Source organism: Chondrus crispus (assembly GCF_000350225.1).
Source record: "Chondrus crispus plastid complete genome, strain PCG".
Lineage (NCBI taxonomy): Eukaryota > Rhodophyta > Florideophyceae > Gigartinales > Gigartinaceae > Chondrus > Chondrus crispus.
Window position 1 is genome coordinate 73,183 of NC_020795.1, and position 23,567 is coordinate 96,749.

General features: G+C 29.7%; 35 protein-coding genes and 2 non-coding genes across 37 annotated transcripts; 9 read left to right on the forward strand and 28 right to left on the reverse strand. All coding sequences in view use genetic code 11, as the record gives it.

The window, feature by feature from the left end:
* Positions 1 to 45: 45 nt before the first annotated feature.
* secY (preprotein translocase subunit SecY) lies at positions 46 to 1,281 on the reverse strand. Its single transcript has one exon. It carries the CDS (start codon positions 1,279 to 1,281, stop codon positions 46 to 48), a length of 1,236 nt encoding a protein of 411 aa, YP_007627371.1.
* Positions 1,282 to 1,357: 76 nt separating this feature from the next.
* Positions 1,358 to 1,885, reverse strand: rps5 (30S ribosomal protein S5). Its single transcript has one exon. It carries the CDS (start codon positions 1,883 to 1,885, stop codon positions 1,358 to 1,360), a length of 528 nt encoding a protein of 175 aa, YP_007627372.1.
* A 17-nt stretch (positions 1,886 to 1,902) lies between these two features.
* On the reverse strand, positions 1,903 to 2,226 carry rpl18 (50S ribosomal protein L18). The gene has a single exon. It carries the CDS (start codon positions 2,224 to 2,226, stop codon positions 1,903 to 1,905), a length of 324 nt encoding a protein of 107 aa, YP_007627373.1.
* Positions 2,227 to 2,234: 8 nt separating this feature from the next.
* rpl6 (50S ribosomal protein L6) lies at positions 2,235 to 2,771 on the reverse strand. Its single transcript has one exon. The coding sequence runs from the start codon at positions 2,769 to 2,771 to the stop codon at positions 2,235 to 2,237; it is 537 nt and encodes a 178-aa protein (YP_007627374.1).
* A 24-nt stretch (positions 2,772 to 2,795) lies between these two features.
* On the reverse strand, positions 2,796 to 3,194 carry rps8 (30S ribosomal protein S8). Its single transcript has one exon. The coding sequence runs from the start codon at positions 3,192 to 3,194 to the stop codon at positions 2,796 to 2,798; it is 399 nt and encodes a 132-aa protein (YP_007627375.1).
* A 36-nt stretch (positions 3,195 to 3,230) lies between these two features.
* rpl5 (50S ribosomal protein L5) lies at positions 3,231 to 3,773 on the reverse strand. Its single transcript has one exon. It carries the CDS (start codon positions 3,771 to 3,773, stop codon positions 3,231 to 3,233), a length of 543 nt encoding a protein of 180 aa, YP_007627376.1.
* Positions 3,763 to 4,110, reverse strand: rpl24 (50S ribosomal protein L24). Its single transcript has one exon. The coding sequence runs from the start codon at positions 4,108 to 4,110 to the stop codon at positions 3,763 to 3,765; it is 348 nt and encodes a 115-aa protein (YP_007627377.1).
* Positions 4,110 to 4,478, reverse strand: rpl14 (50S ribosomal protein L14). Its single transcript has one exon. The coding sequence runs from the start codon at positions 4,476 to 4,478 to the stop codon at positions 4,110 to 4,112; it is 369 nt and encodes a 122-aa protein (YP_007627378.1).
* Positions 4,479 to 4,486: 8 nt separating this feature from the next.
* rps17 (30S ribosomal protein S17) lies at positions 4,487 to 4,726 on the reverse strand. Its single transcript has one exon. The coding sequence runs from the start codon at positions 4,724 to 4,726 to the stop codon at positions 4,487 to 4,489; it is 240 nt and encodes a 79-aa protein (YP_007627379.1).
* A 2-nt stretch (positions 4,727 to 4,728) lies between these two features.
* Positions 4,729 to 4,929, reverse strand: rpl29 (50S ribosomal protein L29). The gene has a single exon. The coding sequence runs from the start codon at positions 4,927 to 4,929 to the stop codon at positions 4,729 to 4,731; it is 201 nt and encodes a 66-aa protein (YP_007627380.1).
* A 2-nt stretch (positions 4,930 to 4,931) lies between these two features.
* On the reverse strand, positions 4,932 to 5,345 carry rpl16 (50S ribosomal protein L16). Its single transcript has one exon. It carries the CDS (start codon positions 5,343 to 5,345, stop codon positions 4,932 to 4,934), a length of 414 nt encoding a protein of 137 aa, YP_007627381.1.
* Positions 5,346 to 5,370: 25 nt separating this feature from the next.
* Positions 5,371 to 6,033, reverse strand: rps3 (30S ribosomal protein S3). Its single transcript has one exon. The coding sequence runs from the start codon at positions 6,031 to 6,033 to the stop codon at positions 5,371 to 5,373; it is 663 nt and encodes a 220-aa protein (YP_007627382.1).
* Positions 6,034 to 6,052: 19 nt separating this feature from the next.
* On the reverse strand, positions 6,053 to 6,400 carry rpl22 (50S ribosomal protein L22). The gene has a single exon. It carries the CDS (start codon positions 6,398 to 6,400, stop codon positions 6,053 to 6,055), a length of 348 nt encoding a protein of 115 aa, YP_007627383.1.
* A 5-nt stretch (positions 6,401 to 6,405) lies between these two features.
* On the reverse strand, positions 6,406 to 6,684 carry rps19 (30S ribosomal protein S19). Its single transcript has one exon. It carries the CDS (start codon positions 6,682 to 6,684, stop codon positions 6,406 to 6,408), a length of 279 nt encoding a protein of 92 aa, YP_007627384.1.
* Positions 6,685 to 6,700: 16 nt separating this feature from the next.
* On the reverse strand, positions 6,701 to 7,528 carry rpl2 (50S ribosomal protein L2). Its single transcript has one exon. The coding sequence runs from the start codon at positions 7,526 to 7,528 to the stop codon at positions 6,701 to 6,703; it is 828 nt and encodes a 275-aa protein (YP_007627385.1).
* A 29-nt stretch (positions 7,529 to 7,557) lies between these two features.
* rpl23 (50S ribosomal protein L23) lies at positions 7,558 to 7,860 on the reverse strand. Its single transcript has one exon. It carries the CDS (start codon positions 7,858 to 7,860, stop codon positions 7,558 to 7,560), a length of 303 nt encoding a protein of 100 aa, YP_007627386.1.
* Positions 7,853 to 8,503, reverse strand: rpl4 (50S ribosomal protein L4). Its single transcript has one exon. It carries the CDS (start codon positions 8,501 to 8,503, stop codon positions 7,853 to 7,855), a length of 651 nt encoding a protein of 216 aa, YP_007627387.1.
* Positions 8,504 to 8,507: 4 nt separating this feature from the next.
* Positions 8,508 to 9,134, reverse strand: rpl3 (50S ribosomal protein L3). The gene has a single exon. It carries the CDS (start codon positions 9,132 to 9,134, stop codon positions 8,508 to 8,510), a length of 627 nt encoding a protein of 208 aa, YP_007627388.1.
* A 237-nt stretch (positions 9,135 to 9,371) lies between these two features.
* On the forward strand, positions 9,372 to 11,246 carry dnaK (heat shock protein 70 chaperone). The gene has a single exon. The coding sequence runs from the start codon at positions 9,372 to 9,374 to the stop codon at positions 11,244 to 11,246; it is 1,875 nt and encodes a 624-aa protein (YP_007627389.1).
* Positions 11,247 to 11,250: 4 nt separating this feature from the next.
* On the reverse strand, positions 11,251 to 11,325 carry trnG(gcc). Its single transcript has one exon. It is a non-coding gene; the product is annotated as a tRNA-Gly (tRNA).
* Positions 11,326 to 11,435: 110 nt separating this feature from the next.
* Positions 11,436 to 11,624, reverse strand: psbZ (photosystem II protein Z). The gene has a single exon. The coding sequence runs from the start codon at positions 11,622 to 11,624 to the stop codon at positions 11,436 to 11,438; it is 189 nt and encodes a 62-aa protein (YP_007627390.1).
* Positions 11,625 to 11,934: 310 nt separating this feature from the next.
* Positions 11,935 to 12,072, forward strand: psbK (photosystem II protein K). Its single transcript has one exon. The coding sequence runs from the start codon at positions 11,935 to 11,937 to the stop codon at positions 12,070 to 12,072; it is 138 nt and encodes a 45-aa protein (YP_007627391.1).
* Positions 12,073 to 12,130: 58 nt separating this feature from the next.
* petG (cytochrome b6/f complex subunit V) lies at positions 12,131 to 12,244 on the forward strand. Its single transcript has one exon. The coding sequence runs from the start codon at positions 12,131 to 12,133 to the stop codon at positions 12,242 to 12,244; it is 114 nt and encodes a 37-aa protein (YP_007627392.1).
* An 86-nt stretch (positions 12,245 to 12,330) lies between these two features.
* Positions 12,331 to 12,633, reverse strand: rps14 (30S ribosomal protein S14). Its single transcript has one exon. The coding sequence runs from the start codon at positions 12,631 to 12,633 to the stop codon at positions 12,331 to 12,333; it is 303 nt and encodes a 100-aa protein (YP_007627393.1).
* A 130-nt stretch (positions 12,634 to 12,763) lies between these two features.
* psaB (photosystem I P700 chlorophyll a apoprotein A2) lies at positions 12,764 to 14,968 on the reverse strand. The gene has a single exon. It carries the CDS (start codon positions 14,966 to 14,968, stop codon positions 12,764 to 12,766), a length of 2,205 nt encoding a protein of 734 aa, YP_007627394.1.
* Positions 14,969 to 14,989: 21 nt separating this feature from the next.
* Positions 14,990 to 17,248, reverse strand: psaA (photosystem I P700 chlorophyll a apoprotein A1). Its single transcript has one exon. The coding sequence runs from the start codon at positions 17,246 to 17,248 to the stop codon at positions 14,990 to 14,992; it is 2,259 nt and encodes a 752-aa protein (YP_007627395.1).
* Positions 17,249 to 17,418: 170 nt separating this feature from the next.
* On the reverse strand, positions 17,419 to 17,895 carry accB (acetyl-CoA carboxylase biotin carboxyl carrier protein). Its single transcript has one exon. It carries the CDS (start codon positions 17,893 to 17,895, stop codon positions 17,419 to 17,421), a length of 477 nt encoding a protein of 158 aa, YP_007627396.1.
* A 31-nt stretch (positions 17,896 to 17,926) lies between these two features.
* Positions 17,927 to 18,142, reverse strand: ycf86 (cytochrome b6-f complex subunit petP). The gene has a single exon. The coding sequence runs from the start codon at positions 18,140 to 18,142 to the stop codon at positions 17,927 to 17,929; it is 216 nt and encodes a 71-aa protein (YP_007627397.1).
* Positions 18,143 to 18,351: 209 nt separating this feature from the next.
* Positions 18,352 to 20,058, forward strand: ycf45 (conserved hypothetical plastid protein). Its single transcript has one exon. It carries the CDS (start codon positions 18,352 to 18,354, stop codon positions 20,056 to 20,058), a length of 1,707 nt encoding a protein of 568 aa, YP_007627398.1.
* Positions 20,059 to 20,140: 82 nt separating this feature from the next.
* On the forward strand, positions 20,141 to 20,389 carry acpP (acyl carrier protein). Its single transcript has one exon. The coding sequence runs from the start codon at positions 20,141 to 20,143 to the stop codon at positions 20,387 to 20,389; it is 249 nt and encodes an 82-aa protein (YP_007627399.1).
* An 11-nt stretch (positions 20,390 to 20,400) lies between these two features.
* On the reverse strand, positions 20,401 to 20,489 carry trnS(tga). Its single transcript has one exon. It is a non-coding gene; the product is annotated as a tRNA-Ser (tRNA).
* A 92-nt stretch (positions 20,490 to 20,581) lies between these two features.
* Positions 20,582 to 21,007, reverse strand: psaD (photosystem I subunit II). The gene has a single exon. The coding sequence runs from the start codon at positions 21,005 to 21,007 to the stop codon at positions 20,582 to 20,584; it is 426 nt and encodes a 141-aa protein (YP_007627400.1).
* A 151-nt stretch (positions 21,008 to 21,158) lies between these two features.
* acsF (Magnesium-protoporphyrin IX monomethyl ester (oxidative) cyclase) lies at positions 21,159 to 22,208 on the reverse strand. The gene has a single exon. It carries the CDS (start codon positions 22,206 to 22,208, stop codon positions 21,159 to 21,161), a length of 1,050 nt encoding a protein of 349 aa, YP_007627401.1.
* Positions 22,209 to 22,427: 219 nt separating this feature from the next.
* petN (cytochrome b6-f complex subunit VIII) lies at positions 22,428 to 22,517 on the forward strand. The gene has a single exon. The coding sequence runs from the start codon at positions 22,428 to 22,430 to the stop codon at positions 22,515 to 22,517; it is 90 nt and encodes a 29-aa protein (YP_007627402.1).
* A 61-nt stretch (positions 22,518 to 22,578) lies between these two features.
* Positions 22,579 to 22,677, forward strand: petM (cytochrome b6-f complex subunit VII). The gene has a single exon. It carries the CDS (start codon positions 22,579 to 22,581, stop codon positions 22,675 to 22,677), a length of 99 nt encoding a protein of 32 aa, YP_007627403.1.
* A 105-nt stretch (positions 22,678 to 22,782) lies between these two features.
* Positions 22,783 to 22,995, forward strand: secG (preprotein translocase subunit G). The gene has a single exon. The coding sequence runs from the start codon at positions 22,783 to 22,785 to the stop codon at positions 22,993 to 22,995; it is 213 nt and encodes a 70-aa protein (YP_007627404.1).
* Positions 22,996 to 23,055: 60 nt separating this feature from the next.
* On the forward strand, positions 23,056 to 23,553 carry ycf36 (conserved hypothetical plastid protein). Its single transcript has one exon. It carries the CDS (start codon positions 23,056 to 23,058, stop codon positions 23,551 to 23,553), a length of 498 nt encoding a protein of 165 aa, YP_007627405.1.
* Positions 23,554 to 23,567: the final 14 nt, after the last annotated feature.

The window sequence follows — 23,567 nt, forward strand, 5'->3', positions numbered from 1 at the left end:
TTAAATATAATTATAATTTAATGTTAATTTCTGCTTAATTTTGAATTATTCTATTATATTATCATACTGTTGAGAGATGATATATGTTTGTATTTGTTTTGCAGTATCAATAGAAACACCCACTAAGATCAATAAAGATGTAATCCCTAATCCTTTAAAAGATTCTGTTTTCATGACGATTGATATTATAGATGGTACTAGAACAATAATAAATAGAAAGATGGATCCTAGAAAAGTTAATTTATATAAAATTTTTTTCAAATATATTACTGTATCTATACCAGGTCTTATACTTGGTATACTAGATCCCATTTTTTTTAAATTTTTAGCTATATCTTCTGGATTTAAAATAAGTGATGAATAAAAATAGCTAAACGTAATTATTAAAAAACAGTATAAAGGTAAATATAAGTAGTTGTTAGGAAAAAATAAATAACATAATTGATAGATAGTGTTATTGGACGTTAGTTGTAATAAGTAAGGAGGTAAAGCCATAGCTGCAGATGCAAATACAAGTGGCATAACTCCACTTTGATTTAATTTTAAAGGTATGTAGCTTTGTGGGTTTAATTCTTGTATTTTTCCTAATTGCCTTGCTGAGATTATAGTAATTTTTCTTTGTCCTTCTTGAATAAGAATTGTAACTATTAGAATTAATATAAATAATATTAATAGAAAAAAAATATTTATAGTTGTTTTTCCATTATAAATATTTGTAGTATACTCCATAAATACTTTAGGTATCCCAGAAACAATGTTTTGAAAAATTAACAAAGAAGGACCGTTACCTATACCATATTCTGTAATTATTTCAGAGAACCACATTATTATTATTGATCCAGTTGTTAGTGTGAGTAAGCAGTCAATAATAAAATATTTGTTCCAGTTAAATACATAAGGCTTGATCCAAAAAGCTATTGCAGTACTTTGTAATATTGCCCATATTAGCGTTAATGATCGAGTTATTTGTGTAATTTTTTGTCTGCCTAATTCACCTTCTTCTTTTTGTAAGTTTTCTAGTTCAGGAATAATTTTTGTTATTATTTGCATAATAATAGATGAATTAATATATGGAACTATACCTAATGCAAAAATTCCTATTGTAGAAAAACCACCACCAGAAAAAATATTTAAAAAACTTACTAGTCCATTTTGTCCCATATTGCTGTAAAAAGAATTATGATCTATACCTGGTATAGGAATAAATATACCTAATCTTGCAATAATTAGTGTTCCTAAGGTTATTAAAGTTTTTTGTTTGAGTTTAATTGTGCTTTTCATCATTTATGTATGTATTTGTATACTATAAATATTTAATTTCAAAAGTTTCAACAAATTGTAATTTATAATTTATAGTCTATGTTTCAGTAATGCTGTAAAGATGATTAATATTTATATCTCTCTCTTGGGCAGTTCTAGCGAATGTTTTTAAATTTGCTAAAGCATTGATAACTGCACGTGCATTATTTAATGTATTACTAGATCTTAATTGTTTAGCTAATATATTTTTGATTCCTGCAAGTTCAAGTACCGTTCTTACAGATCCTCCTGCAATTACACCTGATCCTATAGCAGAAGGCCTAATAATAACTCTTGCTGCTCCTGATATCCCTTCAATGGTATGAGGTATGGAATTAGACTTTGTTAAGGGTATACTGATAAGATGTTTTTTAGCATCAGCAACACCTTTTTTTACAGCTCCAATTACATCACTTGCTTTCCCTACACCGACACCAATTTGTCCTTTTTCGTTTCCTACTACTAAAATTGCTCTAAAACTTAGCTTTTTGCCTCCTTTAACTACTTTCGTAACTCTTTTTACTTGTACAACACGTTCTTCCCAATTGGTATCTTGATCTTTATTTTTGATGTTCTTTTTTTTCATACGTATTATATAATAGGTTAAAATTTTATTCCTTGTTCTCTAGCAGCTTCAGCCAATGCTTTAATTCTTCCATGGTATAATTTATGGCCACGGTCAAATACTACTTGAGTAATTCCTTTTTTTAGAGCTTTATTTGCTATATCGCAGCCAATAACTTTTGAGATTTTACAGTTTCCGTAAAGTTTAACCTTATAATTGATTTTTATATCTTGAGAAATACTTGAACTGCTAGTTAGTACAGTATTATTTGTATCATCAATTATTTGCGCATAAATATGTTTGTTTGATCTAAAAACATAAAAACGAGGACGAACAGATGTACCTTTTATTTTATTTCTCATTTAATTTATTATTTACCTGCTTTACCTACTTTTCTTTTTATTTTTTCATTAATATATCTAATACCTTTACCTTTGTAAGGTTCAGGAGGCTTAACAGATCGAATTTTTGCAGCCACTTGACCTACTATTTCTTTACTAATTCCTGAAACAATAATATCTGTATTTTTTTCTACTTTGATAGAAATACCGCTAGGTGCATCAATTTTAACTGGATGGCTATATCCTACATTTAATATTAACTCTTTGTTATTTATTTGTGCTCTGTATCCAACACCATGTATTTCTAATTTTTTGAAAAACCCTTGAGATACTCCTAGTGCCATATTATTAATAATAGTGCGGGATAATCCATGTAGTTCTTGTGATGCTTTGTTAGATTTATTGATTTTAAGTGTAATCTCATTATTTTTTTGTTGAATATCTATTAGCTGAGATAATTTGTATGATAATTTTCCTTTTGGACCTTCTATGAAAATTATAGATTCATTAATATTTGCACTTACTTTATCAGGAAGAATAATAGTTTGTTTTCCAATTCTAGACATAGTTATTTAATTGATTAATTGAATTTACCATATATAACATAAAACTTCTCCGCCCAATCCATTATACCTGGCTTGACGATCCGTCATTACACCTTTTGAAGTTGAAATAATCGCTATTCCAATTCCTCCTAAAACTTTAGGCAATTCTTTATAGTTAGCATATACTCTTAACCCAGGCTTACTTACTCTTTTTAGAGCTGTAATTACAGGTAGCTTTTTATCTCCTTTGTATTTTAAAGATATCAGTAAATAATTTCTTAATTGATCTCCAATTTCTTCAAACTCATATACAAATCCTTCTTCTTGCAAAACTTTTATAATATTTCGTGTCATTTTAGTTGCAGGAACTTGAACAATTTGATGTTTTGCTAAATTTGCATTACGAATACGTGTTAACATATCTGCAATTGTATCATTAACCACTATTTTAATTCTCCACTTCTGTTTAAAAAATATTTATTAGCAAAAAGGCATACCAAAAGCTTGTAAAAGAGCTAAACTTTCTTTATCATTTTTTGCTGTAGTTACTATTGCTATATCCATTCCTCTAATCTTATCTACATGTTCATATTCTATTTCTGGAAATATTAATTGCTCTTTGACGCCTATATTGTAATTTCCATGTCCATCAAAATGTTGCGTACTAATACCACGAAAGTCTCTTATTCTTGGTAAAGATAAATTGATTAATTTATTTAAGAAATTATACATTTTATGTCTTCTTAAAGTTACTGTGACACCAACAACAATATTCTCACGAATTTTAAAGCCAGCAATAGATTTTTTTGAACGTGTAACAATAGGTTGTTGTCCAGTTATTAATGTAAATTCTTCAATACTCTTTTCAAGAGCTTTTGCATTTTGTGAAGCTTCTCCTAACCCTCTATTAAGAGTGATTTTTACTAATTTAGGTATTTCATGCGTATTGCCGTACTTAAATTGTTTCATCAAATCAGGACAGATTTTATTGTAGTAAAGTTCTTTTAGTGAATTATGCATCATTACTATTATTTATTTTTTCCCCAGTTTTTTTTAATATTCTTTGTTTAATATTTTGTTCATTACGTATGTAATTAAATCTACTAGCAATTTCGTGTTTTATGCTATATAGCATAACATTAGAGCTATGTATAGGAGCTTCAATCTGAATTATTTGACCTGTTTCATCTTTTTGTTTTGGCCTTACGTGCTTTATTTGTATATTTATGTTTTTTACTATAACTTTTCTTTTTTTTGGTATAACTTTTATTATTTCACTAATTTTTCCTTTATCTTTTCCTGAAATAATTTTTACAGTATCACCTTTTTTAACATGCATTTTAATTTTTTGTTGACCCATTATACAACCTCAGTTGCTAAAGATATAATTTTTGAAAAATTTTTATCACGTAACTCTCGTGCAATTGGCCCAAATACTCTTGTACCTCTAGGATTATTGTCCTGATTTATAATAACAGCCGCATTCTCATCAAATCTTACACTCATACCATCTTTTCTACGTAAAGTCTTCTTAGTTCTTACAATAACAGCTCTTATAATATCAGACTTCTTTATTGGCATATTAGGTAATGCATCTTTTACAACGCCAATAATAATATCTCCAAGACTTGCATAATGAGGATTACTTGTCCCTAATACTCTTATACACATTATTTTTTTTGCACCACTATTATCAGCAACTGTTAAATAACTTTGGTTTTGTATCATTGTTTATATTACTTTGTAATTTTACTTATTAATTTCCAGCGTTTATTTTTACTGATAGGTCTTGTTTCTTGTATTTTTACAACATCTCCTCGTTTACATTCGTTTTTTTCATCATGTGCATAATATTTATTTGTTTTAATAATAATTTTATTATATTTTTTATGTGCAACCTTTTTAGTTACAGCAACAGTAATAGTTTTATGCATTTTGTCACTGGTAACTTTTCCAATTGTTTCTTTTATAGCCATTTTTATTTATTAATTCTTTTTGTTTCTATAGTTAATAATTGAGCAAGTTCATGTCTTTTATGTTTAAAGATATGTGGCTTAAATGATTGACGGGTTGCTTTTTTAATTTTTAATTGTAATAAGTCTTTTTTAATCTCAATAATTCTTGCTTCTATTTTTTCATTAGTTAAATCTTGTATATTATTTATTTTTGTAAAAGCCATACTTAATTATGTAGTTTTGTAATAAATTTCGTCTTTACAGGAAGCTTATATGATGCTAGTTTCATTGCTTGTTTTGCCGCTTGTTGTGATACACCAGCTATTTCAAATAAAATATGTCCAGGTTTTATAACAGCAACCCAGTATTCAGGTGCGCCTTTTCCTGAACCCATTCTTGTTTCTGCTGGTCTTGCTGTAACAGGTTTGTCTGGAAAAACTCTTATCCACAGTTTTCCTCCTCTTTTTACATATCTTGTAATGGTTCTTCTTGTCGCTTCTATTTGTCTAGATGTTAGCCATGCAGGATCTAGTGATTGTAAAGCGTATTCTCCAAATGCTATAGTATTTCCTTTAGATGCATTTCCTTTCATTCGTCCACGATGTTGTTTTCTAAATTTAGTTTTTTTTGGGCTTAGCATTGTGTATAATTTTATTATATTATTATCATTGTTTATTTATCTTTATTGTAGATGAAGGTAATTTTTCTCCTTTAAAAAGCCAAACTTTTACTCCTAAAATTCCATAAATTGTTTGAGCTGTTTTATATGAGTAATCAATATCTGCCCTCAACGTTTGTAAAGGAACTCTTCCTTCTCTTATCCATTCACTACGGGCTATTTCAGCTCCATTTAGTCTACCAGATATTTGTACTTTAATTCCTTTCACATTGGCTTTTTGTGATCTTTGTACACCTTGTCTAACTGCTCTTCGAAAAGCTATTCTTTTTTCTAACTGTTGTGTTATAAATTCAGCTATTAAACTAGCTTCTTGATCAGGTTCTCTAATTTCAATAACATTGACACGAATTTGTTTATTATCCTTTAATTGTCTGACTAGTTGTTTTCTTAAGTTTTCTATACCTGTTCCCATTTTTCCAAGTACTATTCCAGGCCTTGCAGTGTGAATATATACTTCAATCTGATCTACTTTTCTATGAATATAGATGGATGATATACTTGCATTTTGCAAACAGCTATAAATATATGATCGAATTTTATGATCTTCTTGTAAGAGATTACTGTATTCTTGCATTTTTGCATACCAAGAGGATCTATGTTTTTGAGTTATATTTATTCTGAATCCTAACGGATGTGTTTTTTGTCCCATATTTATAATAAATGAATTTCTATGAGTATTGTAATTTTATTGTTATATGGCAAGTTGGTTTGTGTATAGGAAAAGCTCTTCCTTGCGCTCTAGGTTGAAATCTTTTTAAATTTGGTCCTTCATTAGCAAAAGCTTCTATTATTTTGATTTGATTTCTATTTTTATTATCATCAATTTCAATATTGTTAACAGCTGACTCAAGAATTTTCTTTATTACACCACATGGTTTATATGGCATAAATTCTAGTATTATTATTGCTTCTGGATAATATTTTCCTCTAATCTGGTCTAATATTCTACGTACTTTTATTGGTGATAAACGCAAATATTTGCCAACAGCTATTTTTTTTCTAATTGTATTTGTCATTTGTTTTACCTTTTTGCTTTTCTATCGCCTTTAATATGACTTCTAAAGTTTCTAGTTGGAACAAATTCACCTAGCTTATGTCCAACCATCTGGTCAGATACAAAAATAGGGAAATGCTGTTTACCGTTATGTACAGCAATTGTATGTCCAACCATAGTAGGTATAATTGTAGATGATCTAGACCATGTTTTTATAGTCTTTTTTATTCCTTTTGTATTAAATAATTCTATTTTATTTAACAATTTTGATTCTATGTATGGGCCTTTAGATAGAGATCTTGACATTTTCTTTATATATAATTTATTTTCTACGTCTTAATATATAACGATTACTATATTTTTTTATAGATCGTGTTTTGGCTCCTAGCGCTGGTTTTCCCCATGGTGTTACTGGGTGGGGTCTACCGATGGGAGAACGGCCTTCTCCACCTCCATGTGGATGATCAACAGGATTCATAACAACACCTCTAACAGTTGGTTTTTTACCTAACCATCTATTCCTACCTGCTTTACCAATAGTTATGTTGTTAGCATCTATATTACCAACTTGCCCAACAGTTGCATAGCATTCTTGACGTATAATTCTAACTTCACTTGATGGTAATTTTAGTGTTGTAAAATCACCATCTTTTGCAACTATTTGTGCATATGTACCAGCAGCTCTAACAATTTGACCACCTTTTCCAGCAATTAACTCTATATTATGTACAGCTGTACCTAAAGGTATTTCTGATAAAGGTAACGCATTTCCTACTTCTATAGGTGCGGATATGCCAGATACAACCATTGTCCCTAATGAAAGTGTATTTGGATGTAAAATGTATCTTTTTTCACCATCTTCATAATGTAATAAAGCTATTCTTGCGTTACGATTGGGGTCATATTCAATACTAGCAACTTTGCCTTTTATGTTATGCTTATTCCTTTTAAAATCTATTAATCTATATCTTTTTTTATGTCCTCCACCTTTGTGCCTAGATGTAATAATACCCCTATTATTACGACCTTTATTGCGATGATTTTTGACTAATAATGATTTTTCTGGTTTATCTTTTGAAATTTCACTGAATGTTGATACAGTTCTATTTCTCGTTCCTGGTGTATATGCTTTATATAAACGGATTGCCATGTTGTTATTATAATTTTAACTATATCAAGTTAACTATCTGGAAATAAATTAATACTATATTCATTTTTTAATGTCACTATAGCTTTTTTATAATTTGCTTTTTGTCCAATAAATTTGCCAACTCTTTTTTTATTAGGAGGTGTATTACATGTATTGACACTTTGAATACTTACATTAAAGATATATTCTATTGCTTGTTTAATATTTAGTTTATTAGCTTTACGATCTACTGCAAAGCTGTATTGATTATCTTCAAGTAATTTAGTAGTTTTATCAGTAATAATAGGATATTTGATTATTTTTAATAAAGCTCTTTTATCTATTTCAGGCATTATATATTTCATTTATTTTTTCTAAGGCATTAACGGTAATAATAATTTTGTCTGCTTTAAGCAAGGCAAAAATGTTAAGTTGATCTATTTCTATTAATTCTATATTTGCTAAATTGCGAAGTGATAAATATAAATTGGAATTTTTATTAACAACTATAAGTAAAATTTTATTTTTTTTATTTAAATTTATGTTTAGATTATTAATAATTTCTATGATAGATTTAGTTTTGGGTGTATGAATATTTTCTCCGATCTTATCAATTACACATGTTTGTTGAAATTTATTAAATAATAAAGTTTTAAGTGCGAGTTGTTGTTCTTTTTTATTAATTTTAGTTTTATATTTTCTGTTTTTAGGACCAAAAATAACACCTCCTCCTTTCCACAACGGAGATCTAATGGATCCAACTCGTGCTCTACCAGTTCCTTTTTGCTTCCATGGTTTTTTTCCTCCTCCACGTACATCGCTACGATTTTTTGTATTTGTTGTTCCCTGACGTTTATTATTCAGTTGTTTAATTAGCGCTCTATGTATAATATACATTCCATTTTTTTCACTAATTTTTAATACAATATCTTTAGAATAATTGTTATTGTTATCTTCTGTGAATACGGAATATGTAATCTTATGTTTAATAACCATTTATTTATCTTGTTTTAATACTTATAATACTACCAGGTTTACCTGGTACAGCGCCTTTAACTATGACAATATGTTTTTCTGAATTTATATCAATTATTTGTAAATTTTTGATAGTAACTTTATTGTTGCCCATTCGACCAGCCATTTTTTTCCCAGGGAATACTCTTCCTGGTGTTGTTCCTGCGCCAATGGAACCAGGTTGTCGATGATTTTTTGAACCATGTGTCATAGGTCCTCGACTAAAATGGTGCCTTTTTTGATATCCTGTAAAACCTTTCCCAATACTAAAACCAGATACGTTAATTAAGCTACCAATTTTTAGTTCATCTACTGTAAGAATTTGACCTAAATTAAAGTTGTCTAAATCTAAAGAGTTGACTTTATATTCACGTAAATATCGTAAATGTGGTGCGTTAACTTTGTTTAAATGTCCTATTTCAGCTTTCGTTAAATAATTTTTACTATATTCTGCATATCCTATTTGAATAGCGGTGTATCCATCAGATGATATTTTTTTGATTTGTGTAATCATGCAAGGACCTAACTGTAACACAGTAACTGGTATAGCTTTCCCTGTTTTGCTGAACAGTTGTGTCATTCCAACTTTTCTTCCTAATAAACCGATTGACACGATAATTATATCTCCAGATTATAAGAGATTTTTACACACAGGCCATAATTTATATATGTTTATTATCTTTGAAATTTGTATAATTTTCAAGTTTTGTTGAAATTTGTTGTTTAATTTTATTTATACTACTATGCTCAATTTATAAAAAGTAGTATAATTACTACTTTTTTGTATTGATAATATGTAGCAATATATATACAAGTATAGAATAAGTATAATATTTAAGGTGTATAAAGTATGAGTAAAGTTGTTGGTATTGATTTAGGTACTACAAACTCTGTAGTTGCTGTAATGGAAGGTGGAAAACCTACTGTTATTCCGAATAAAGAAGGTTTAAGAACAACCCCATCTGTAGTTGCTTATACTAAGAAAAAAGATAAGCTAGTTGGGCATATTGCTAAAAGACAAGCTGTAATGAACCCAGAGAATACGTTCTACTCTGTTAAAAGGTTTATTGGACGTAAGCAAGAAGAGGTAAGTAACGAATCTAAACAGTCATCTTATAATATTAAAACAGATTCTAATCTAAATATTAAATTAGAATGTCCAGCTTTAAATAAAGATTTTTCTCCAGAAGAAGTATCAGCACAAGTTTTGAGAAAATTAGTAGAAGATGCTAGTACATATTTAGGACAAACTGTAACTCAAGCTGTAATTACAGTCCCTGCATATTTTAATGATTCTCAGAGACAAGCAACAAAAGATGCTGGTCAGATTGCTGGACTAGATGTCTTAAGAATAATTAATGAACCAACAGCAGCTTCATTGTCATATGGTTTAGATAAAAAAAACAATGAAACTATTTTGGTTTTTGATTTAGGAGGCGGCACATTTGATGTTTCTGTATTAGAAGTAGGAGACGGTGTTTTCGAGGTTTTATCTACATCAGGTGATACTCACTTAGGTGGAGATGATTTTGATAATAAGATAGTTTTATGGCTAATTGATGAATTTAAAAAAGATGAAGGTATTAATTTAAGTCAAGATAGACAGGCTTTACAGAGATTAACAGAAGCTGCAGAAAAAGCTAAAATGGAGTTATCTAATTTATCACAAACCGATATAAATTTACCTTTTATTACTTCGAATGATACAGGTCCTAAGCATTTAGAAAAAACTATAACGCGTGCAAAATTTGAAAATCTATCGAAAGATTTAATTGACCGTTGCCAAATACCTGTAAATAATGCTTTGAAAGATGCACAGCTTGAATCAAGTAGTATAGATGAAATAGTCTTAGTTGGTGGTTCTACAAGAATACCTGCTATACAAGAACTAGTGAAAAAAATTATTGGTAAAGATCCTAATCAAAGTGTAAATCCAGATGAAGTAGTTGCTATTGGAGCAGCTGTTCAAGCAGGTGTTTTAGCTGGTGAAGTTAAAGATATACTATTGTTAGATGTTACTCCTTTATCATTGGGGGTAGAAACTTTAGGTGGTGTAATGACAAAAATTATTGCACGAAATACAACTGTACCTACTAAAAAATCAGAAGTTTTCTCAACTGCTGTAGATAATCAGCCGAATGTAGAAATTCATATTCTACAAGGAGAACGAGAATTTACAAAAGATAATAAAAGCCTAGGAACTTTTAGACTGGATGGTATTATGCCAGCACCAAGAGGTGTACCTCAAATAGAAGTAACTTTCGATATAGATGCTAATGGTATTTTATCTGTCAAAGCCAAAGATAAAGGCACTGGTAAGGAACAATCAATCACTATTACGGGAGCTTCAACTTTGCCTAAAGAAGAAGTTGAAAAATTGATAAAAGATGCAGAGTATAATGCTGAAGTTGATAAACAAAAGCGTGAAAAAATAGATTTAAAAAATCAAGCTGACTCTTTTTGTTATCAAACAGAAAATCAATTAAATGAGTTGGGTGATAAGGTTAGTGTAAAAGAAAAAGAGGATATCCAATCCATATTAACTAAATTAAAGCAAGCTGTTCAAGATGAAGATTATGATCTAATAAAATCTTTGCAAGATGAAGCGCAGAAAGCTTTAATGGAGATAGGAAAAAAAGCATACAATTCTCCTGAAGTTGATAAAAATAGCAATGAACAAACTTCTGAAGAATCTGTAATTGATACAGATTCTTCAGAAGCTTGATAGCTTAAGCGGGTAACGCGATTCGAACGCGCGACATCAACCTTGGCAAGGTTGCACTCTACCACTGAGTTATACCCGCATGAGCTAATATTCTCAAAAAATCTGTAGTTTGTCAAGTTTTTGAATATAGCAAAATAGAGATATAGTATTTATTTATACCTATTCTGTAAAACTTTTATTAGCTTATTATTATATAATAAATGAATTAACTAAACCTGTTATAATGACTAAGCCTGCCCATATTCCTGCACCAGTATAAATTAAATTTTTAGATTGTTCCCATTGCCCAGGCGATGCTAGAGTGACAGGTATTCCTACAACTAATAAAGTTGATAATATTATTAAAATGAACACTAGTAATTGAACTGCGATGATCATCATCTATCTCCTTTTAAGAAATGTTGAAAAGTTTACTTATATAATAATTCATATTCTTCATTATATTTTAATGATTATTGTAAGATTTATATATATACAGACAAAGAATTGTAAATAAAACTTACCAATAGTATTTTATTTATATACTTTAATTGTTTTGTTCTATGAATAAAATATATAAGTGCCTATTTTTTTGTTAACATAAAAAATAAGAAGAAAATAGGAAAATATTAGATATTTGATATACCATTGTTATAAGTATATATTTTTTTACTATCTTTGTGTCAATTTATTTGGAGGATTTTATAGTATGATTACAACTATGATAATTGCAAAATTACCAGAAGCTTATGCTATGTTTAGGCCGTTGGTAGATATTTTGCCAGTTATACCAGTATTTTTTTTACTCTTAGCATTTGTATGGCAAGCAGCAATTGGTTTTAGATAGAATTAGCTTATATCATTTTCATACTTTAGAATTATTTTATAGATATTTTATTTTTTATATGGTAGAACCTCTTTTATCGGGTATAGTTTTAGGTTTGATACCAGTTACATTAGCTGGTTTATTAGTTGCCGCTTATTTGCAATATCGTAGAGGCAATCAGTTTGGATTATAACTTATCTTTAACTCATTAAGCATCTGTATTGTTATATTTATAAATACTCTTCAAGTAATACCTATTGAGAGTATTTATTTATTATTTTACCAGCTTGATTTTGTTATACCTGGCAATAAACATTCATGAGACATTTCTCTGAATACATGTCTTGATAGTCCAAAATCACTATATACACCTCTACTTCTACCTGTCATCCAGCATCTATTGCGTAATCTACACTTTGCACTATTTCTAGGCAATTTTTGTAGTTTTTTTTGTAATTCTATTTTTTCTATAAAATTAGAAGATAGTTTTATAGAATTTTTGATATTTTTTCTTTCTGTTTGATATTTTTTTACAAGTGCTTGTCTTTTTTTCTCTCTTTGAATCATGCTTTTTTTAGCCATATAGTATATTTATTGCGTTTAAATTATATTTGTATATTATACAATTTTTATTGTTATTGCAATAATTAAGCCATCTATAAATGTTAGATTATAGACGGCTTAATTAATATATAATGTTATATGTAATATTTTAACCAAATTTACCTGAAGTAGATGCTATCACAAATGCTGCATATGTTAAAATATAGCCTACAGAAAAATGTGCTAGACCAACTAATCTTGCTTGTACGATTGATAAAGCTACAGGTTTGTCTTTCCACCTAATTAAATTAGCTAAAGGAGTTCTTTCATGTGCCCATGCAAGAGTTTCTATAAGTTCTTGCCAATAACCTCTCCATGAGATTAAGAACATAAATCCAGTTGCCCATACAAGATGACCGAATAAAAACATCCATGCCCAGACAGATAAATTATTCATGCCATATGGATTGTATCCATTAATTAGAGGAGAAGAGTTAAGCCATAAGTAATCTCTTAGCCATCCCATTAAATATGTTGAGGATTCATTAAATTGACTAATATTACCTTGCCAAATAGTAACATGTTTCCAATGCCAATAGAATGTAACCCAACCAATTGTATTTAGCATCCAAAATACAGAAAGATAGAAAGCATCCCATGCAGAGATATCGCATGTACCACCACGACCAGGTCCATCGCAAGGAAAGCTGTAACCAAAATCTTTCTTGTCAGGCATTAATTTTGAGCCCCTAGCGTCTAAAGCACCTTTCACTAGTATAAGTGTTGTTGTATGTAATCCTAAAGCAATAGCATGGTGTACTAAAAAATCTCCAGGTCCAATAGTTAAAAATAAAGAATTTTTACTATTATTTATAGCTTCTAGCCAACCTGGTAGCCATACGCTATTACCTGCTTGTGTTGCAATATTAGATGTAGAAGATAGTAAAACATCAAATCCATATAAGCCTTTTCCAGAACTTGCTTGTATCCATTGTGCAAATACAGGCTCTATTAAAATTTGCTTTTCTGGTGTACCAAAAGCTATCATTGTGTCATTGTGAATATATAGTCCAAGAGTATGAAATCCTAGGAAAAGAGATACCCAGCTTAAGTGAGATATAATAGCCTCTTTGTGTTCTAGCATTCTTGCTAATACATTATCTTTATTTTGCTCTGGATCATAATCTCTAACAAAGAATATTGCTCCATGCGCAAAAGCACCTACCATTAAGAATCCAGCAATGTATTGATGATGTGTATATAAAGCAGCTTGTGTTGTAAAATCCTTTGCCATAAAAGCATAAGGTGGCATAGCATACATGTGCTGTGCAACTAAAGATGTTATAACTCCTAAAGATGCAAGTGCCAAACCTAGTTGTATATGTAATGAGTTAGTAATAGTTTCATATAGTCCTTGATGGCCTAGCCCTAAGCGACCACTAGGTGGTTTATGTGCATCTAATATATCTTTTAAATTGTGTCCAATGCCCCAGTTAGTTTTGTACATGTGACCTGCAATAATAAATAAAATCGCAATAGCTAAATGATGATGCGCCATATCTGTTAGCCATAATGATTGACTTTGTGGATGAAATCCTCCCAAGAAAGTTAATATAGCTGTACCAGCACCTTCTGTTGTACCAAAGCTGTGATTTAAACTATCTGGATTTGCAGCGTATTCGTACCATTTACCAGTAAAGAAAGGTTGTAAGCCTAGTGGATGTGGTAAAGTTGTAGTAAAATTATCCCAGCCTATATGTTGTCCGCGAGATTCTGGGATTGCGACATGAACTAAATGTCCTGTCCAAGCTAATGAACTAAATCCAAATAAACCTGATAAATGATGATTTAGTCTTGATTCATTATTCTTAAACCAAGATAGCCCAGGTTTAAATTTGGGCTGCAAGTGCAGCCAACCAGCAAATAGCATTAATGCAGACAATATTAATAATAGAAGTGCACCACTGTATAAATCATTATTAGTTCGCATGCCAATTGTATACCACCAATGGTATACACCTGAAAAACAAAGATTCACGGGATAAGATGCTCCACCTTTTGTGAATGCTTTAATAGCTGGCTGTCCAAAATGAGGATCCCATATAGCATGTGCGATCGGTTTAGTTTTTAATGGATTTAAAACCCATTGCTCGAAATTACCTTGCCAGGCAATATGAAATAAATTACCTGATGTCCATAAAAATATAATAGCAATATGCCCGAAATGAGATGCGAAAATCTTTTGATATAGATTTTCTTCTGTCATTCCATCATGACTTTCAAAATCATGTGCAGTAGCTATTCCGTACCAAATCCTTCTTGTAGTAGGATCTTGAGCCAATGCTTGGCTAAACTTCGGAAATTTTGTTCCCATTGTATTGTTTTAATTCCTTTTTTATCCTACTGATATTATTCTTGCTAAGAAAAAAGCCCATGTTGTACCTATTCCACCTAATAAGTAATGTGCTACACCAACAGCTCGACCTTGTGTAATGCTTAAAGCTCTTGGTTGAATAGATGGAGCTACTTTTACTTTATTATGTGCCCATACAATTGATTCTATAAGTTCTTGCCAATAACCACGACCACTAAATAAAAACATTAAGCTAAATGCCCATATGAAATGTGCTCCTAAGAATATTAAGCCATATGCAGATAGCGCTGATCCGTATGATTGAATTACTTGTGAAGCTTGTGCCCAAAGAAAATCTCTCAGCCATCCATTAATGGTAATAGCACTTTGTGCAAAATTTCCTCCTGTTATATGTGATACTTTACCTGATGTTGTTACACTACCCCATACATCAGACTGCATTTTCCAGCTAAAATGAAATATAGCAATTGATAATGAATTATACATCCAGAATAGTCCAAGAAATACATGATCCCATCCAGAGACTTGGCATGTGCCGCCACGACCAGGACCATCACAAGGAAAACGAAAACCTAGATTTGATTTATCAGGAATTAATCTTGAATTTCTTGAAAACAAGAACCCTTTTACTAGTATTAAAACAGTAACATGTATTGTAAATGCATGTATATGATGAACCATAAAATCAGCTGTACCTAATGAAATAGGCATCATTGCTATCTTATTACCAATTGTTATAACTTCTCCACCAAATGCATAGCTAGCAGTAGCTAATGAGTTTGGGCTAGTATTACTGGGTGCAAGTGTATGTATATTTTGAACCCATTGAGCAAATATTGGTTGTAATTGAATAGCTGTGTCGGAAAACATGTCTTGTGATCTTCCTAATGCTCTCATTGTATCATTGTGTACATATAGTCCAAATGAATGGAAACCTAAAAATATACATACCCAATTCAGATGAGATATTATAGCGTCTCTATGTCTTATTATCCTATCAAGAACATTATTATAGTTTTGTGCAGGATTATAGTCTCTAACCATAAATATCGATGCATGTGCACCAGCACCAACAATACAAAAACCACCTATCCACATATGGTGAGTAAATAAAGATAATTGTGTTGGATAATCTGTTGCAATATAGGGATATGGAGGCATCGCATACATATGGTGAGCTACAATAATACTTAATGATCCCATCATTGCTAAGTTTATAGCTAATTGAGCATGCCAAGAAGTTGTTAAAATCTCGTATAAACCTTTATGTCCTTCACCAGTAAATGGACCTTTATGTGCTTCTAATATTTCTTTCATGCTATGTCCAATACCCCAATTAGTACGGTACATATGACCAGCTACTAAAAATAGTACAGCTAGTGCTAAATGGTGATGAGCTATATCACTTAACCATAAACCACCTGTTACTGGATTCAGACCACCTTTGAAAGTTAAAAAATCAGAATATTCATTCCAGTTTAAAGTAAAGAACGGTATAATTCCTTTATTAAAACTAGGATATAATTGTGACATTAATTCTCTATTGACTAAAAACTCATGAGGTAAAGGTAGCTCTTGAGGAGCAATACCTGCATCTAGTAATTTATTAATAGGTAAAGCAATATGAATTTGATGACCAGCCCAGCTTAAACATCCTAGTCCTAGGAGGCCAGCTAAGTGGTGATTCATCATTGATTCAACATTTTGAAACCATTCGAGTTTAGGTGCTGCTTTATGATAATGGAACCAACCAGCAAAAACCATTAATGCTGACATAAATAAGCCGCCTATTGCTGTAGCATATAGTTCAACTTCTGTAGTAATACCGGAAGCTCTCCATAGCTGAAAAAAACCAGATGTGATTTGAACACCTTGGAAACCTCCTCCAACGTCGCCATTTAGAATTTCTTGTCCTACTATGGGCCATACAATTTGCGCACTAGGTTTAATTATAGTTGGATTACTTAACCATGAAACATAGTTAGAAAAACGAGCACCATGAAAATACATACCACTAAGCCATAAAAATATAATAGCTAGCTGGCCGAAATGTGCGCTAAAAATTTTTCTTGAAACTTCTTCTAATGAACTTGTATGACTGTCAAAGTCGTGAGCATCTGCATGTAAATTCCAGATCCATGTTGTTGTTTTAGGACCTTTTGCAAGTACTCGTGAAAAATGGCCTGGTTTTGCCCATTTTTCAAAAGATGTACTTACTACATTTTTATCTACAGTTACTTTAACTTTTTTTGTCTCTTGCTCTTGTGAGCTAATTGCCATCGAGTTGCTCCTCTCTATTTTAAATAAAATGAGATAAGGAATAAAACGCTCAACAAGTATCTCTTTTATAAATGGATATTTTTTGGATATGTGAGTTTTTATTACATTCTTACATTATAAATATATTCTATATTTTATTTAATATCTGTTAACAATAGTTAAAATCTCATTTATTCTAGAATAGGCTTAACTTTCATTAATGCTTGTCCACAATCAACAATATCACCATCTTGAACTAGTATTTCAACTATTTCGCCATTTACTTCTGCTTCGATCTCATTCATTAGTTTCATCGCTTCAATTATACATACTGTTTGTTTTTGTTGTACAATATCGTATAAATCTATAAATGATGGTTCGCCTGGAGCAGGTGATCTATAAAATGTACCTACCATAGGAGATACTATTGTTGAATATATTTCTAATTTACGATTAGAAAGCTCATTGTCTGGAATAGAACTAATTTGATTATTTGTACTTTTTTTCACATTAGTATTTTTATTTCTTAGTCCAATTATTTGTTTATTTATTATGTCTGATTTATTAATAGTTAGTTCAAACTCTTGACTTTTTACATTTATTTCTTGTATTTGTTTATTTTGAATAGAATGTAAAAGTTGTTTTAAATCATCTATTTGAAATTTCATATTAATATATAATCCTTTAACTATTTGCTGTCTATAATTCCGTATATTTTTCTGAGGATATGACTTCTAATTCTTTTGAAAATATCCATATCCTAGTGCAATCTTCAAATTCTATAATTGGTACTGTATCATTACAGGAAATTATTCTTTTTCCAACTATAGTTCCAACTTTATCTATATAATGTACAATTTTTACATTATTTTTAGTATTCATTTCTTTTATTTTTACATTTTTACCTGTCTTCATACTCATTATTAATTATTTATTAAATGTATATTATGTGTCAAAATTAATTGTTATATACATGATATAAGTTAATTTAGTGTACTATAAATAATGGATATTTAAAATAAAGAGCATATTAGCAAATTAATGATAGAATTTTTAGAGCAAGGTCAATTTAGAATCATAGCTGAATTATCGATTTTTTATACGCAAACTAAACAATAAAAAAAATGTTAATAGCAGATGATTTAGATAAATTATTACAAATTTTGCCAGATTTTGTACGTAAACCCTTAGAAGAGCATTCTAGACGTAAAACCTTAATAGAAGTAGTTATGGATTTAGGCAGAAGACCTGAAGCGCGCTTTCCAGAAGGACCAGAATATTTATCTTCTAGGACTATATCGTGGCAAGATTTAAATTTTTGTATTAAAAAGATAGGTAATTTCGGTGAAGATAATAGGTCTGGAATAGAGCGTACTTTGCATAGAATCAGTTCTATTAGAAATAGAAAAGGTAATATTGTAGGTTTGACATGTAGAGTTGGTAGAGCAATTTTTGGAACAATAAGTATTATTCGTGATCTTTTAGAAAAAAGTCAATCATTGCTTTTACTGGGTAAACCAGGCGTAGGAAAAACTACAGCAATTAGAGAAATTGCTAGAGTTTTAGCAAATGAAATGGAAAAAAGAGTTGTTATAATAGATACTTCTAATGAGATAGCAGGTGATGGTGATATACCACATCCTGCCATTGGTCGTGCACGTAGGATGCAAGTAGCACGCCCTGAGCTGCAACATCAAGTAATGATAGAAGCTGTAGAAAATCATATGCCTCAAGTTATTATTATTGATGAAATTGGAACAGAGCTAGAAGCTTTAGCTGCTCGTACAATAGCAGAAAGAGGAGTGCAACTAGTTGGAACAGCTCATGGTAACTATCTAGATAGCTTAATTAAAAATCCAATTCTTTCAGACCTTGTTGGAGGTATACAATATGTTACATTAGGAGACGACGAAGCAAAGCGCCGAGGTTCACAAAAAAGTATTTTAGAAAGAAAAGCTGCACCTGCTTTTCAAGTGGCTATCGAGATTCATCAAAGAAATAATTGGATTGTACATGAAGAAGTAGATCAAGCAATTGATCAAATTTTGCAAGGCCATCCATTATTAATGCAACGCCGTATATTTAAATCAAATGGTTCTATAGATATAGTTTGTGAACAGTCTATTTCTTCAAATTTTTCATACCAGTTAAATAGTAGTGTAAAATCTAAAAATTTAAAATCAGGTATTTTTTTTAAGCAATCTAGTATAATGAAGAACCAAGACTTAAAAATTAATTCCTATTTTGATAAAGCTAATTGGTTACCAAATAAAAATAAGTATAAGTCTTATCTTACTCAAATAAACAATAATCATCTTAGATCTAAAGATATCACGAACTGTATTCTATTATACCCTTATTATATTAATTCTCAGCGTATAGAATCCATTATTGCCTCCTTACAATTGCCAATCGGAGTTACAAAAGATATTCTAAGATCAGATGTAATTTTAGCTCTAAGGTCAAATGTGAAGCAAAATACAAAATTGAGACAGATAGCAAAGTCAAGACATATTATAATTTATACTGTTTATAATGGCACAGAGACTTATATTACAAGAGCCTTAAAGCAGATTTTGAATGTAAGGCAGATGTTACATGTTGACTCATATCAATTATCTGAAGATAGAGAAAGTTCTCAAGTTGAGGCATTAGCAGAAGTACGTATAGCTATCGAAAAAGTTGTAATAGGTAAAAAACAGTCAGTGGAACTTTTATCAAGATTAGCAAGTGTACGAAAAATCCAATATCAATTTATAGACTCTTACAATTTAAGATCTAGAAGTTTTGGTAAAGAACCAGATAGAAAATTATGTATTTATCCAAGTTGATTAAGTATAATTACATTACTATATTGGTTTTTTCTATAGATACAGGCCTTCAAGTCAAATTTTTAATTATTAGGATTACATTATGTTATTGACAAAACAAGAAATAACTGACAAAGTGAAAACTATAATTGCTACTCAACTAGGAGTTGAGTTGGAAAAAGTAACTTTAGAAGCAAATTTTGCAACTGAATTAGGAGCTGACTCATTAGATACAGTTGAATTAGTAATGGCTATTGAAGAAGAATTTAAGATAGATATACCTGATCAAGATGCAGAGAAAATATCTAATTTAGAGCAAGCAATAGATTTTATTCAAAAAATAGTAAATTGATGATATTAATGTAACGGAGAGGGTGGGATTCGAACCCACGGAACCTTGCGGTTCATCTGATTTCAAATCAGACGCAATCAACCAACTCTACCACCTCTCCATAATGTATAAATAATATCTTATCAGACTAAATGCTATAAATACAATAAAAAATTTATAGTTTTTAGTCTAATTATAGATCAGATCAGTAAATTATTCATATGTTCCTCGACCAGTAAATTTTGTATTTACTGGATTTTCATTTTTTCCGATAGAATGACTAATATTTCCAACACCTTCACGCCCAGGGTTAACCTTTTCTGGAAAAACTCCATCTTTAGGATGTAAGTATTGAACTTCTCCATTGGGAAAAATTCTGTAAATTTTAAAATCCCTGATTTTGAAACTCTTTCTTAATTGTGCGCTTAAAGCTAAGCATTGCTCTTTTTTTGCTAAATATAGTAAATTATCTCCTTCACGCATAATGGCTGCTCCACCAGTAGGCATTTCAAATATTTGTTCAGATTTACTTGTCCATGTAATGGCATATTTTTCTTCAATTTCAGCTGATCTTAACCAACCTCCCGTGCTACCACCAAAAGTAGGTGAGGGCATTTTAAAATTTATAGTATTTGTCATATAATTTTACTTTTTTGTCTTTATTTGTTTTGTATTACTAATAATATATTATCATTCTTAATTAAAAAAGAAATAAAGCTTCATAAAAATCAATATTAAAGCAAACTAGTTGTAATTAGCGAGTATATGAACATATAAGTTGCACGATATTTTATCGAATAGTTAATGCAACTTGTGTAGATTTAATAGGAGTTATAAAGAAAAGCTGGATTAATTTTTTAGTCAGTTTCATGTATATTGGAAATTTGTTTAAGTTCTTAATTAGTTTATTTGATTGTAACGTATCAATTTCTATTAACGCTCTATTATAAGTAGCACATTCATCTAAATATTGGAAAAATTCTGGCTTATCTATATTTAGAGCAACAGGGAAAATACGTGATACACTTTCATTTGTTTTGCGTATTACTTGCATATCATATTGTCTAGCATCTAATCCAATAGCTCTGTAAAAATTAGATCTCTGAAAATCATTTAGGTACATAGTAGCAAATACACTTAAAAGAAAAAATCTGCACCATAGTCTTGATTGTAAAGTATCTAAAAATTGAGGTTGAGATTTAAGTAGAGCAGCAAAGAAATCGCCATGACGATTTTCATCTTGACACCAGTTTTCAAAAAATTTAAATATAGGATAAATGCGATGTTCAGGATGCTTTTCTAAATGTCTATAGATAGTAATATATCTCCAATATCCAATTTTTTCTGATAAATATGTTGCATAAAATATAAACTTAGGAGCAAAAAAAGTATATTTTCTACTTTTAGTAAGAAAGCCAAGATCTAATGATAAATTAAAATCTCCAATAGCTTTATTTAAGAATCCTGCATGCCTTGCTTCATCTCGAGACATTAATAAGAAGCATTCAGCTACAGTAGGACTACTTGTTTGTAATCTTCTAGATAGCTCCTTATATAATAAAAAGCCAGAAAATTCTGCTGTGCATGATCTTTCTAAAAATTCAATAAATAAAGCTTTAGTTTGATCATCTAAACTATCCCAAGACTGTTCAAATTCTTCATCTCGAATAAAGTGTTGACGATTATAATCTGCTCTAAATTCTTTAAGTAAAGCTTCAAATTCTTGTAAGTTTGAAGAAATATCTAATTGGGCCATTTCGTCAAAATTTGTTGTATAAAATCTGGGAGTTAGAAGAGTTTCTTTGATGATTTCCGTTGATGTATTTATGGTAGTTTGCATTTTCTTTTGGATAATAGCAATATTTATTTCTTGTTAGCAACTATAATTAAAATAATACTAACTCTAACTTTCATTTGCTTTGTGATTAAGTCTTAAAAGTTTGCATTTCTTAATATATGTAATTATATATTTGAGATTATAGATCAGAATTATTTGTATATAATCTATTAATTAGATGTATTATATAAATAATAATTTTTAGTTACTAAGGAATAAATTATGGATATTGTGAGCTTAGGATGGGGTTCTTTATTAGCTTTAATTACATTTTCTATTGCATTAGTTGTATGGGGAAGAAATGGTTTTTAGAAATGAATTATAATAAGTGTTGTAAAATATAAATTAATTATTTAATATAATGGAGTCGATAATGGTACATGAAATAATCCAAACAAGTATAATTAGTTCAACTTTAATATTGTTAGGACTAATTTTAGGATTTGTATTATTGAAAATTCAAGGTGAATAGAAATATCTAATTTGCTATAAATAAAATAAATCCAGTAGAGTTATGATGAACTAGTTTATCATATCTTTTACTATATTAAATATATGATAACATAATAATAAAATAATGAAATTAATATGGTATTTAATAAGTCTAACTATTATTTTTTTAGTACTTATAAGTAGTCCAAAATCTACTAATATTGGTAGCTTTAGTAATCAAGGTAATCTTTTAAATGCTACACGTAGTACACAAAAAACATTACAGGGTTTAATAGCTTTTAATGTATTATGTTTCTTAATTTTAACTACATGGCTTCTTATACATACGGTTGTCTAATATTTATACAACTTTAATTCTTAATAAGTAAAAATATAAATCAACCATTAGTTTTTGTATATGTTTATTTCTAAAGATATATGTCCTGTGCCATTTGATCAACAACCTTTAAATGAATTTACTTCATTAAAAAAATCTTGTTTTTTTTCTTGGTCTTTATCATCAATTACTAAATATTTTAATACACTTTTCATAATATTTTTATGTCTATTTTTTGGACTTTATCCATTCATCTATATTATATGCCTTAACAAAAATAATATCCTACAGATATGTAAATATGACATTTGTACAATAAATTTTATATTTATAATTATATTTACACGATTATATTTAGGCTGGTCTTATATAGTTAAGAGATTGGTTAGTTCAACAATATTTTATGAAGAATCAGGTTGGTATGATGGCCAAATTTGGATTAAAAATATTGAAAGTATAACACAAGATCGCTTAATTGGATTGTATGAAGTAATGCCATTTATAAACAGAATTAAATATAGTCTCTTCATATCGACTATATGCTTTCTTTCAGAATTAGTGATAATTTATTTGATTTAAATTGAATAATCTTT